Below are 13,895 nucleotides of genomic sequence, written 5' to 3'. Positions count from 1 at the left end.
AGAAATCAAAACAAGTTTGCTGCTGAGCCAATCAAGTGAAGGAGAAGAAAGCCTAAACCTATTTAAGGTAGAGAGGCTCCGATACCAAGGTGAAACACAATTTTATAATAATTTGGTGAGCACCTTAATTAGGGAGGCTCTTATGCAATTTATACAAATAGGGCATTATACATCTATTATGGTGTAACATATTACATAGGATAAATCTATACAAGGAGAAACATAATATTTTTCAATTTTACAAAACATCCCATAATAAACAAAACACATCAATTAAACTACATAAAGCTTTTTAAAATAAATAAAAATAAACATTAGAATTACATGAATAAAATAAAATCGGTAAATTAATTTATTAATTATTTTTTTTTATTTTAGCTAAATTGACATTTGAAAACTAATTCCAGTAAATAGATCAACTAACTAAAAACTAAAATTGAGATATTAGTTTTTGAAAACTAAAACTAATTATGGTAATTTTGATTTCTTCGGTGCCATAATTCTAAAAAATTAATTTGATACTCCTAATATGATCACCAATTGTTTGATGTAGGCTCTTTCGTGTTTGCCTCAGTTAAGAGGACTTTGCAAACTTAAGATTAGAGTAAGTTAACTGGTTTGAAATCTAGAGTTCTCAATTAACTAACTCTAGATATAGTCCTAGATCTACTTACATAATTTTAAATTTGTATTCCAAAGTTATACAAGTATTAATCTGGTCAAATCCACTTCACACAAATAGTAGTTCAACTGAAGAAAAAAGGAAACAATTAAAACAACTTGAATGTAAAGTAAACTCAATAACTTAGTAAATAAATACTTATATTTATAGAGTAATTCATATTATGATTACATCCATGAATTGGAACTCCTGGATAATTAAATATCTTCTTGGTTATTTCAGTTTATAAAATTAAAATTGCAAGTCTGCTGATTACAAAAAAAATTACAAACCTACTTGATCATTATCTATAAAGTTAAAAAGTTATACGGTGTTAATTTATTCATTCTTTTATTGAGATAATACGTTCCCATGCTTATAATAATTCCTAGTGAACTAACCAAGCATTTTCAATTTTGTTTGTATTTTTCATTTTTGAATTTAAACTAATGTCACATGATATTCATTACAAACTTGTAGGGGATTGTTGATGTTTAATATTTATTTTCATGGATTTTAAATTGAAAAGAAACACTTCCTCCTAAGTGTTTATAAATATCGGTTTCTATTGTATAGTAAATTAAGTAAAAGTCACGGTGGAAAGACTTTTTTAGTGGGCTTCCTAATGCTATTATATAGATATTTATAATATTAAAAGATGATATTTGCACTTGGAACTTCATATGTTAGAGAAATTAATTTATTTTTTATTTAATTTCTTTAATTTTCATAATTAATTTTGACATTTCTGTCTGTTGAGATAAAACTGAATAACAACTATTCAGTTTAATTTAAATTATATAATTGTTTCATCAACAGTCATGTAATTTCATTTATGATTATAATATTAAAAGACATAATGTTTCATTATAATGTTTTCAAATCTATTAAAACTTATTAATTACTACACAGAAAAAAAAATACAATAAAAAAACAAATTTTATTTCTTTTGTCTTATCTTCTCATTCTTTTACAGGTTTAGAGGGCTTAGGTTGTATCCTGGAGGTGTTGTCTCTGTATGAGACAAATAAACACCTTAAAGACAATGTTTTCATGTCTTTAACCCAACTCCTTATTTATTTCCACCCTAAAATATTTCTAACACTATAATGTTCATCTGTCATAAGTTATGAAACTTTTTGTGTCTTTATTAACAAAACACATCAATTAAACCACATAAAGCTTTTTAAAATAAATAAAAATAAACATTAGAATTACATGAATAAAATCGAACTGGTAAAATAATTAATTAATTAATTTTTTATTTTAGCTAAATTGACATTTGAAAACTAATTCCAATAAATAGATCATCAATCTAACTAAAAACTAAAAATTGAGATTTTAGTTTTTGAAAACTAAAAACTAATTCTGGTAATTTTGATTTCTTTGGTGCCATAATTCTAAAAAATTAAATGTGATATCAATTTTTTAATGTAGACTCTCTCCTGTCTGTCTTGGTTAAGAGGACTTTGCAAACTTAAGACTAGTATAAGTTAACTGGTTTGAAATCTAGAATTCTCAATTAACTAACTCCGGATATAATCCTAGATCTACTTATATAATTTCAAATTTGTATTATAAAGTTATACAAGTATTAATCTGATCAAATCCACTTCATATAAATAGTAGTTCAATTGATGAAGTAATGAAATAATTAAAACAACTTAAAAGTAAAGTAAACTCAATAACTTAGTAAATAAATACTTACATTTATAGAGTAATTCATATTATGATTATATTCATGAATTCCAACTCTAGATAATGAAATATTTTTTTGATAATTTTAGATAAAATTAAAATTACAAGCCCGTTGATTACAAAAAAATAATAATAATTGCAAACGTACTTAATTATTACCTACAAATTTATTGCTTATAAAGTGATCACCTTGGGGGGTTTCCCATGTACATAGAGCTGAGCTGAATTGATCATCATAGGGTGTTAATTTATTCATTCTCATGCTTATAATAATTACTTACACATTTATAGAGTAATTCATATTATAATTATATTCATGAATTCGAACTCTAGATAATTTTTAGATAAAATTAAAATTACAAGCCCGTTGATTACAAAAAAAATTAATAATTGCAAACCTACTTAATTATTACCTACAAAATTTATTGCTTATAAAGTGATCACCTTGGGGGAGGGGGGGGGGGGGGGGTCCCCCATGTACATAGAGCTGAGCTGAGCTGATGACCATAGGGTGTTAATTTATTCATTCTCATGCTTATAATAATTCCTAGTGAACTAACCATGACTTATAATAATTCCTAGTGAACTAACCATGATTATTATCTATAAAGTTATTGCTTATAAAGGGAATTGCAAACCTTGACTCTTTTTTTTTTTGGGTAACATTAAATTTGTTCCCAACCTGCTGCCACTATTCTCTACCTGGGGGGGGGGGGGGGGGGGGCGTGGGGGAGGGTGTTAATTTATTCATTCTATTATTGAGATAATACGTTCCCATGCTTATAATAATTCCTAGTGAACTAACCAGGCTTATAATAATTCCTAGTGTGGCACGCAAGCATTTTCAATTTTGTTTGTATTCTTCATTTTCGAATTTAAACTAATGTCACTGGACATTAATTATAAACTTGTGGAGGATTATTGATGTTTGATATTTATTTTCATGGATTTTAAATTGAAAAGAAACATTTTCTCCTAAGTATTTATAAGTATGAATTTTTATTATATTGTAAATTAAGTGAAAATCACAGTGGAAAGATCGTTTTTAGTAAGCTTCTTAATGCTATTATATAGACATTTATAATATCAAAAGATGACACTTGCACTTAGAACTTAAAATATCAAAGAAATTAATTTATTTTTTATTTAATTTTTTTAATTTTCATAATTAATTTTGACATTTGTGATTGTTGAGATAAAACTGAATAACAGCTATTCAGTTTAATTTAAAATATATAATTATTTCATTAACAGTCATATAGTTTCATTCACAATCATAATATTAAAAGACATAACATTTCGTTATAATGTTTTCAAATCTATTAATGTTTGTTACTACACAAAAAACAAAAAATATACAATAAAAAAACAAATTTTCTTTCATTTGTCTTATCTTCTCATTCTTTTAAAAGTTTAAAGGGGTTAGTTGTATCATGGAAGTGTTGTCTCTGTATGTGACAAATAAACACCTTAAAAACAGTATTTTCATGTCTTTAAACCAACTCCTTATTTATTTCCATCCTAAAATATTTCTAACACTATAATGTTGATTTGTCACAAGTTATGCAACTTTTTGTGTCTTTATTAACAAAACACATCCATTAAACTACATAAAGCTTTTTAAAATAAATAATAATAAACATTAGAATGACATGAATAAAATCAAAATGGTAAATTAATTAATTAATTAATTATTTGTTTATTTTAGCTAAATTGGCCTTTGAAAACTAATTCCAGTAAATAGATCTAATCTGTCACATTTGGAAACTTTTATATTTGTCTCCGTTCTCCACATGCTCTGAATCCAGCTAAACTGACGATTGAAGGCTAATGATGAATTCGTTGCATTTTTCATATAAAACACGATCGATATGCATGAACAAATTGAAACATATTCATATTTGCAGTGTTCAAAAAATAATTTTTTTTATCGTGTAAAATAGGAGAAATTATTAAAAGATTTGGATCGATCGAGAAACTTATCGAGAATTTCTGATACACCAGGAATTTAATGAATATTTTTTTTTCAAGAATCTATTTGAGATTGGTGTGTAGCTAGTGAATATATATGAGATTAACCCTATATACACAAGAGCTGAATTGATGACCATAGGGTTTTAATTTATTCATTCTATTATTACGATAAGATCAAGGAAATGTACATTCACATGCTTATAATAATTAATTCCTAGTGAACGCAAGCATTTTCAATTATCTTTTTTAAAATATAAACTGAAGTCAATATCAATGTATGTAAAACGTTTGTAAATTTTACTTCTAAACAAATGGTTGTTTTGTCAAGTATTCTCTCGTCCGAGGAAATTAACATTTTGGAAGTCGGTGAAACGTATGCCGCACATTGACTACAAATAAGAACTTGAATTTGCTGCACAAGTTGTGCCCAAGTTGTCTAGTGAATATCAATATATATTCAATCCACAACTTCTCATTTCCTAGCTAGCAAAAGGTCTTCGTCTTCTTCTTCTTCTTTCGCCCTCTCATTTTGTGTAACTTATGCTTCAACTTTTTATGTTTGGTATCAAGAAATCGTTCACAATATTCTGTTAGATTTACCTATTCAAATATCGTGTGCATTGCATTGAGAATGAATTGTAAAATTTTCTATATGTTATTATTCTTTTTATATTATCATTATTTTATGATTGAGTAGAGCTTCTTTAATATAAAAATGTTTCTTTAATTTTGATTTCATGTAGATATACAGGCATGAGTAATCTGTCACATGAAGGGTCTATTGAAGGATTGAAGAAGCTTCTAATTGATAAGTAATGTTCTTTTTAATCATTCTATGGTGATTGAATTAAGAGTAAAAGTGTGTATAATCCTCGAGCAAAATTGGATTATAAGTCAGAAAGGTAAAAAGTAATTGAAAGTGATCATTTGTTCAAGGACTGGTTGATCAAATAAACTTGCGAAGGGATTAATTATAATTTAACCAAACGTTCAGGGAGCTAAGTTAATAAACACATGACTGCCAAAGTGTCATGTGTTTGTCTCGCTTGAAAAATGAACCGTAACCCTAGCTACTTGGTTTTGTTTGACACAAATATCTAATTAAATCTCCAATTTTGTTCAAAAACTGATGATTGTCAAGGGCTAAACTTCTGCGAGGGTTATATATAATTATTATCTTGCTTGCAGTGAAAAGGATGACCAGTTGAACAATGAGGTTGAGGCAAAAATTGAGAAGCTGATAGGTGAGTTGCAAGGGAAAAGGCCCCCTGATCACTGTGATCCAGTTGGAAGAATTCTGGATGGGTTTCATCGCTTCAAGACCACTAAATTTGAGTACGATAATGCAACTAAACCAAAATGATCAATAGCTATTCATCTAGCTACCAATATATATATATATGGTTTTATGACTATTAATTCCTTGGATATTTACTCTTGCAGCAAGTATCCAGAGTTGTACCGTGAACTTGCAGAAGGCCAGTCCCCCAAGGTAATGTTTAATTTATTGGTGTATAATCAATAATTAAATCAAACGATTATTAAGATAATCCCATGATGCAGTTTCTGGTTTTCGCATGCTCTGATTCCCGGGTTAGCCCTTCTCATGTCCTGGACTTCCAACCTGGTGAAGCCTTCATGGTCCGCAACATTGCTAACCTGGTTCCTGCATTTAACCAGGTCTCAAGAACTGAATTCTGAAATCTTATTTATGAGTTTTTAATCTACGTTTATTCTCAATGATTCATGCATGTATTATGTAACTGATATGGTGGTCTGGCACACAGTTGAGATACTCTGGAGTTGGAGCAACTATTGAATATGCTGTGGCGACTTTGGGGGTAAATTTACGTTCATCTTAAACTCCTGAACACTTCCTTTTTTTTTCTTTATACATCAATTTTATTAGAGGAATTCCTCATTGCTAACTGCAAGAGAGTTTGACAGGTAGCAAATATCTTGGTCATTGGACATAGTCGCTGTGGTGGGATAGCGAGGCTTATGACTCTCCCAGAGGATGGTTCGACTGCTAAGTAAGGTTTTCTTGTTTTTTTCTTAAAGAAAATGAGTTATGTGGTGACGTGCTGATTAATGATGGAAATTCAAATGAATTATTTCATGAATTTATGTGCAGTGACTTCGTAGATGATTGGGTCAAAATCGGTTTACCTGCCAAGGCCAAGGTCAAAGCTGAGTTTGGGCATCTTCCACTTCCTGAACAGATCCATAAATGTGAAAAGGTAATTATTATTCAAAACTTGGTGATCAATCAATAGCTGAAATGAAGCTGGTGATATTAATTTGTTTAGGCAACACTGTTATGCAGGAGGCTGTGAATTTATCACTGATAAACTTACAGACATACCCATATGTTCAAGAAAGGATGGCAGAGGGAGCTCTAGCACTGAGGGGTGGTTATTATGATTTTGTTAATGGGTGTTTCGAGCTCTGGGAGGTCAAGTCCACCGTTACGCCGCCCATCTCCACGTGTTGCAAATAGGTCAAGCCCATCGTTACGCCATCAAGATTCAAGATCCTCAGCCACATAATATCTATGTTGTTTCCATCACCCTTTGATTTCCTTTAAGCATGTGGTGCTTGTTACTGTGTTTCCAATTATGGGAGCGTGAGTTGCAGATTTGTCATCATGAATAATAATTTCAGAATGAATAAAAGCTGGGCAGCTCCTTGAATGAATAGTTGGTTTTGTCTGGTTATTTTCATTGCACTCAAAATTACTCTTGATGTTGTTACTAAGGGGAATTGAAGGACTTCGGTGACCATATTGGTGTGAGGCCCTACTTGATGTGATAAAGTAGACACATTTTAAGTTATAATGTCTAAATCAAAACATTATTGATGTAAGATAATAATCACAATGATAATCTAATCATAAAAAAAATTAAATTAAATTATTTATGACTTTCTAATTATTTAGGGAATCATAACAGGTTGTTGGATATTATACTTGATTTTCAAATATAAATTAATCAATTATAGAATTGATAATAAATTATTTTGTTTAATTTATTTATTCCTACTTTATTTAGAATTGTGATTCATATTTGAGCCAAATTATTAGGGAATCTAATGTGTCACACACATAAAAATCATTGGTTAGAAATTGAAATTTGATGATTAATCAAGTGTAACTTGATTGTAAATAAATTTTAGAAATTGAGGATTAGAATGTAATGAATACATGGTATCGTACCATCCTTGTTTGCTATGGTCTGATGATGTTTTCATTTCTATCAGTCTATTATGGTAGGTTTACTACGATGAACAAACTTTGGTTTTCTAGGTCAAGAACTTGGTCTGGAATAGTGAAATGTCCTCAATTATCATTAAGCTTTTTTTCAGGATAAACTTGAAATTTTTTGCTATCAGGTCATTTCAAATAATATTTCAGATAAAATTCCTTGCAATTTTTTATCATTATATTATGAGTGAATAAGTTGAATTACTTCCAATAATATTTTAGATATTAACCTCATACAAGTTTTTTTAATCCTTATATTAAAGGTGAGTAATAATAAATCATTATCCCTAATAATATTTTGGATATTAATCGTTTTGTAAGTTTTTTATCTTTATATTAAAAGTGAATAATATATTCTCTTGCCAAAAATAAATTTTTAATAATTTTTAAATATAGGCTAAAATCCTTGGGAACTTTACAAACTTGTTATAAATCCATGCAACACCCTTTCTAAAACATGCCGAAGTATTTTAGATTTTTTAAAAAATACTAAAGTAATTTTAAGTAGTTCTGGCCATATGCAAGAAAAAATATATATTTTTATTTTTTTTACTTTGTTTGGCAAAAACCTTTTTTTTTTTTGTAATAAAACTGTCAAAACAAGCTTAAGGGGTGTTTGCAAAACACACCCTTAAACCAAAAAACCCTTTAGTAAAAAGATTGGAAACCAAATAGGTCTTAACCCTTTGACTTGATTTTGACCTAATCAGGTTGACCTAACTCGGTTGACCCAAAATCTTTGATGCGATCATAAAACGAATTAAAGACCCTGGTTTTTTAGATTTTTTTGATTGATAAATTAATTTTTAGAGGAGGTTATAATAGTGTTTTTAGATGAAAATGAGTTGAAAAATAGGTTTTTAAATCGAAAAACACAACCTTGATTTTCCGCCTACCTCTATGGTGGCTGAAATTTAGGCAGGACAACAACACGTCATTTAATTCTTTTTAAAAAAATCAGGTGTATGACACATTGTCTGTCTAATTTGAAGAAGAAATAAAAAAGACTCAAGCATGTGGGCTTGAGCTTATTTGTAGGTCGCCTATGATCAAACGTCTAGTTTCTTTTAAAAAACAAATCTTGACAATTCATATTTAAACTTTTAAAAATTAAATAATTTAAAATATAATATATTTGATTTCTTTTAAATCCCTAGATCAATGAAGGATTTTGTTTTATTTTATTAAATTCTATTTAAATTTTACTTTGGTCTTGAACCATTATTCTTTTTGCAAAGTCCATCATTTTTTATTTTTTGAATTGCTATGTTGAGATTATTGAATTTTTATCATATAATTAAATAAAAATAGTTTTAAAAAAAACTTATTAAACCTAGGCGGGTTCATGACCCGAATTGCAAGTTCAACGGGTTGACTTGGACCAATCCAATATGTCACCTTCTCAGTATTAAAAAAATAATGTTGTCTTGAATTTCTTGTAATTCAAGCCACTGTTTACCAATCTTTCAGGTTGTTTTTAGGTCAATCAAGTTAAACATGTCACATCACGTTAATATCCATATGATTTAGTTTGAAAACCTAGACTAGACAAGGATTCACATTGAAATGTTTCAAGAATGATCAACTAAGTTGAGTTTAATGACACTTCTAAAGAGTTTCATATAACAATATACAAGCATTGTGTTATTATTACATTCTTTAAAACACTCACATTAAAATTACTAGGGCATAGTTTTTTTAGAATTGAAAATTGCTTTGAAATAATGATAAAATGTCGTCCATGAAAAAATATCCTGGTGAAAAGTTTTAGAAAGAAAATGAGCACAGTAAAGAGTCAGAACAATTAGGGAGGTATGTTTTTTATTTCTATTTTAATTTTCTTGATTTTCATGGTTATATCTTATAAATTCTTTTAGTTTTTTTTTAATCAAATTAATGATAGAGAAAAAACTGTTAGATTTTTTAAAATCAAAGATATTAATAAGAAAAAGGGAAGCTTTTACTAGCAAATTATTTTATATCAACGGAATTTAAATTGATAAGGAAATGAAGACTTCTTATAAAAAAAATATTTGTGTAGTTAAAAACACTACAAGTATTCTCATTTGTGTCAATTTCTGAACTTTACAACTTAATTTTTAGTTAGTGTTAAGATTCTTTTAGCATTTATTAATTTTTAATTTATTTTATTAAATATATACATTAAATTTTAAATTAATAATTAATTTTTTTATTGTAGAATACTAACCTGAATATTCTGTTTACATTGAAAAAGAAAAGAAAAGTTTTGACTCGCAGTATATTACAAGTCAGTTATTATTAGTAGAGATTGACATGTTTCCTCCACCATTGACAAAGAGTTCAAACCTTTTTGGACTAGGCTCTTTGATTAATTTTCTAGTGGTTCTGACATAAGAACTCCATCAATAAAAAAGAGTAAAGTTGGAAGATAAAGTAAAATGAACAATAAATATGTACCCTACAAAGTACATTTTAATGGATGGTGTGAATGCAATTCAATTGGGTAGAAAGAATCTTGGCTGGAAAGTAAGCCAAAACCTACAGATATCAGGCCAACCTTTGAAACTCAATCCCCCAGCCTTAACCTTTTTTTTTTTCTCCTGTTTCCATGATGGCTAATTAGTATGTTGTTGAAAATGCATGCAAGGTAAATACAAGAGAATATATAGAGTTGTGAAAAGAAGTCAGGGAAAGCAACCCACTACGGGGGTGCATGCAGGACTAATTTCCTAAGAATTATCTAGTTTGTCTGGGAATTATATGATAGTAAAATAGTTTTTCTTTTTGGCAGCACTCGTATGTGTTATGTAATCCTTTTCAACATGGCCATGGTGACTCCTTCAAGGCTTCTCATTGTCTTGGTGCATTCTGGGAGCTTAACAGCAGAGCCCTAGGATTTCCATAAATATTACAATCATTTCCCCCACTAATTATGCCCCTTTTCAATGTGAGTGATTTATATATTCGACAGATCGAGAGTACTAAAGAATGGCCGTACGTACAACTATATATATGGAAAATTCAACAGTTCAAGGATCCCATAGTAACACCAAGAAGGTAGAAGAAAAGGAATGAAAATGTGATGCAGAAACACTCACAGTTAGTCCCTTCAAATGGTGCCCATCTTCTTATCAACTACTAGTAGATACTGCACTTGACTGTCGTTGGTACATGACTCAATATTCTGACAAGAAATTCATAGTCTTTTTGTCGATGCATTTTCTGGAATTTGCCAGCTACTTCCTGCAGTCCAAACCTGGTGCACTTTCATAAGCAATTGAATCCTTAATTGGCAGTTTCAGTTACATTAGTGACCCAGTAGTTTAATTCCAAACCAATCGAAATCATCAAACCAATATTTCAAAGCCGATTTAATAGTCTAAGGTTTCATTACAAGTAAATTAAGATGAAGGTATTAATTAAGGTACCAAGAAAGCTGCAAACTTGACAAAATATGGGACATTTCTTTTATATGACTATGTATCTTGTCGGATTAGGCCCTGTTAGTGTTACTCAATCATCTAACTAGATGGCTTTTCACTTAATATAGCATCTCTTTATGAGATTTACTGAGTTGAAACATGGAAAAAGTAAGAATAAAGAATACGGGCATGCTGTACGCGTTAAACCGAAGACAAGAGTCTGGCTAGCAAAGTTGAGCATTCTTAATTTCATAGTAGGAATCCTGGTTTAGTGTGTCCTCTCATGCATGGTTAACTACTTTCCCCGGTCTTACACATGAACCTATTAAACCAATTTGGGTTATTGGGTTGTTTATTTTTGCTTTTTGAAAAAGGTTTTAAAAAATTTGAATTTATTTTATTTTTTTGCTTTAAATTAATATTTTTTAGTATTTTCAGATTATTTTGATGTAATAACATTAAAAATAATTTTTAAAAAAATAAACAAATATTATTTTAATACATTACAATCAAATCAAATAGTAATAATCATACCTCAATTTCAAATTTCAAATGCAAAACCTTCTACCTCAATTTCAATTAGTTTAATTTCATATGGTGAGAAAATCTTATAAGACCTCTTTGGTAGCTTCAAGAATGTTTATAAGGATGGTAATGATTGTATTTTAAAATAATTTTAACTTTGAAATTTTTTAAAAATATATTTTTTATTTTTAAAAATTATTTTTAACATTAGATCAAATCGATTTAAAAATATAAAAAATAATTTTATTCTAAAAAATCTAAATTTTTTTAGAAACATAAATTGGAATACAAACAAACAGCCACTTGCTCCATTAATCTAATTAATAATAATCAATTTTGAAAGTTTCAAAAGTATGGATTAATTAATCTAAGTGTATCTTTCAACAAGATTTGCCTTTTTTTCTTCTTTCTTCTAAAAAAACGCCACGCATTTCTCAATTCTTGTAGGGTACAGCCACAAAAAAATGGCGACTTATCCCCACATGCACTTTTACATATTTGTAAATATGTTTGTTGAGACTATGCAAATATTGGCATTGAGTTGCTGAAAATCTTGAGCCTCATTTCAGGACATCATATATGTGAACACGTGCGTGCACCTGTGAACTCACAGGGGAAAAAAAAATAGAATAGGAAAAAAATTATCTTATTAAAAAGAGATTTGTCGAAATATTACAAAATGGAGCTTTACATTTCATGCCATAAAAAAACCAAGAGACTCGTCTGAAAGTTCCATTAAGCTAGGAGTACATAGATATGGTTCATCAATAGAAAGCCAAAAATTCTCAAAGCAATCACTCCTTATTGTTGGCTCATGGGTGCTTGTGATTTCTTTTGCCTTCTCATGACTGCTTTCTATCACATTTTGGAGTTCAATTTCAGTAGTGTTATTATTACAAGAAATTGGTTCATCATTTGAACTTAATTTAATATGGAAATTAGCCTCTAATTTCTTGGAGAATTTTGACGAAGAATCACTAATTTTACACTTTCCCTTCTTGATTCCAAGTTTTTTGCTTATACGAGTGTTCCAATGATTCTTCACTTGATTATCTGTTCTTCCCGGGACCCGACCAGCAATTAAGGACCACCTAAATAAATAAATAAAGGGAAAGTATAAGAACATATATTAATTTGGTATTTAATAATAAACAACAAAGCCCAGCGCATTTAGCTAGGGAAAAATGAATCAGAAGAATGCTAACTCAAAATTATGTAACGTTGATAAGAGATGAAGAGAAACCTATTGCCAAGAAGCTTATGGAGCCGGATGATAAGGTCATCTTCTTCCTCTGAGAAACCCCCGTGCTTAACACTAGGGCTTAGATAATTTATCCATCTTAACCTGCAGCTTTTGCCACACCTCTTGAGGCCTAAACCACAACATTCAAATCTTTTAGCTGATAAAAAAAACATGCCACGAGCACTAAAACTAGCATCAATTCCTTCAACATGGAAAAAAAGAAAAAGAAAAAAGAAGTTCTGGCCTGTGACTTTTGCTGCACGATTCCACTTCCCTTTGCCATGCGCCTTTACGTAATCCATCAAGATTCTATCTTCCTCCGCTGTCCAAAACGCTTTTCTATATTCACTGCTCCCAGCTCCTTCCATTGTTGTTGCAGCAAAATGTTTACTGTAAATATGGAGATATTTATAATTATTAACAAACCCTTGTCGAAGAGAGGTAGGTAGAAAGAAGTTTTGAAATCTGGAGTAGTAATTGTACCTCAATATTTTATAATATATGGAGGCTATGCATAAAAAGGGAGGCCTGCTCTGCTTATATACTAGTCATAGATAGAGTGTGTGATTGTTGTGGTGGCTACGATTTCTTCCCCATAATTATTGCTTTTTAAGCAAGTTTTTTAAACAGTTGAAATTATTAGGCATGAGCAGTGACAAAGTTCACAACGACAATACTATCAATGGTAATTAATCCAGTTGACCCACATGAAGAAAATAGGCTTTTGTTGGTTACATAAACGACAGCAAATTATAAATGTTCGTGACTTTTCAATTGCCAGGCCACCTTAGATTGGCTCTTTTTTTTCTTATTAGTAATTTTTTAAAACATCTTAGTAAAATTTAAAAATTTGAAACAAAAAATGCTTTGCTTCAAATTAATATTTTTTTTGGTATTTTTAGATTATTTTAATGCGCTAATATCAAAAATAATTTTTAAAAAATAAAAAAAATATTATTGTGATATATTTCTGAGTAAAAAACACTTTGAAAAACAACCACAAACACGCTAGTCTTGTATAATATAGCGTGCATGTATATATATAGAAAGCAGTAATAACATTTAAAAAAAAAAACTATACGTTTAATAAAAATATTGTAAATCAATCTTTCTTTCTAACTTAATTTA

General features: G+C 29.4%; 2 protein-coding genes across 3 annotated transcripts; one reads left to right on the top strand and one right to left on the bottom strand.

Moving 5' to 3' along the window:
• Positions 1-4,754: 4,754 nt before the first annotated feature.
• LOC7457737 (carbonic anhydrase 2-like) lies at positions 4,755-7,030 on the top strand. The gene is made up of 9 exons (XM_052447393.1): positions 4,755-4,826; positions 5,077-5,145; positions 5,522-5,668; positions 5,777-5,825; positions 5,897-6,013; positions 6,121-6,174; positions 6,281-6,366; positions 6,468-6,573; positions 6,660-7,030. The coding sequence occupies exons 2-9, from the start codon at positions 5,087-5,089 to the stop codon at positions 6,831-6,833; spliced, it is 792 nt and encodes a 263-aa protein (XP_052303353.1). The 5' UTR covers positions 4,755-4,826; positions 5,077-5,086; the 3' UTR covers positions 6,834-7,030.
• Positions 7,031-12,151: 5,121 nt separating this feature from the next.
• Positions 12,152-13,360, bottom strand: LOC7457736 (transcription factor WER). 2 transcript variants are annotated; one of them, XM_024586507.2, is made up of 3 exons: positions 13,251-13,360; positions 12,768-13,157; positions 12,152-12,615 (listed from the first exon to the last, which is right to left on the bottom strand). In XM_024586507.2, exons 2-3 carry the CDS (start codon positions 13,133-13,135, stop codon positions 12,219-12,221), a joined length of 765 nt encoding a protein of 254 aa, XP_024442275.1. In that variant the 5' UTR covers positions 13,136-13,157; positions 13,251-13,360; the 3' UTR covers positions 12,152-12,218. The 2 variants fall into 2 exon arrangements, with proteins under 2 accessions (XP_024442275.1, XP_024442276.1); XM_024586508.1 differs by having other exon boundaries at positions 12,768-12,897; positions 13,012-13,293.
• Positions 13,361-13,895: the final 535 nt, after the last annotated feature.

Source organism: Populus trichocarpa, chromosome 15 (assembly GCF_000002775.5).
Source record: "Populus trichocarpa isolate Nisqually-1 chromosome 15, P.trichocarpa_v4.1, whole genome shotgun sequence".
NCBI lineage: Eukaryota > Viridiplantae > Streptophyta > Magnoliopsida > Malpighiales > Salicaceae > Populus > Populus trichocarpa.
This window is presented reverse-complemented; position numbering and strand designations above follow the sequence as displayed.

Bases quoted from the DNA above. Each gene is read 5' to 3' on its own strand.
- LOC7457736 (XM_024586507.2), bottom strand. From the start codon at position 13,135: ATGGAAGGAGCTGGGAGCAGTGAATATAGAAAAGCGTTTTGGACAGCG. The intron at 12,616-12,767 runs GTTTCTCTTCAT...TTATTTATTTAG, and splicing joins CATAAGCTTCTTGGCAATAG to GTGGTCCTTAATTGCTGGTC.
- LOC7457737 (XM_052447393.1), top strand. From the start codon at position 5,087: ATGAGTAATCTGTCACATGAAGGGTCTATTGAAGGATTGAAGAAGCTT. The intron at 6,175-6,280 runs GTAAATTTACGT...AGAGTTTGACAG, and splicing joins ATGCTGTGGCGACTTTGGGG to GTAGCAAATATCTTGGTCAT. The intron at 6,574-6,659 runs GTAATTATTATT...ACTGTTATGCAG, and splicing joins AGATCCATAAATGTGAAAAG to GAGGCTGTGAATTTATCACT.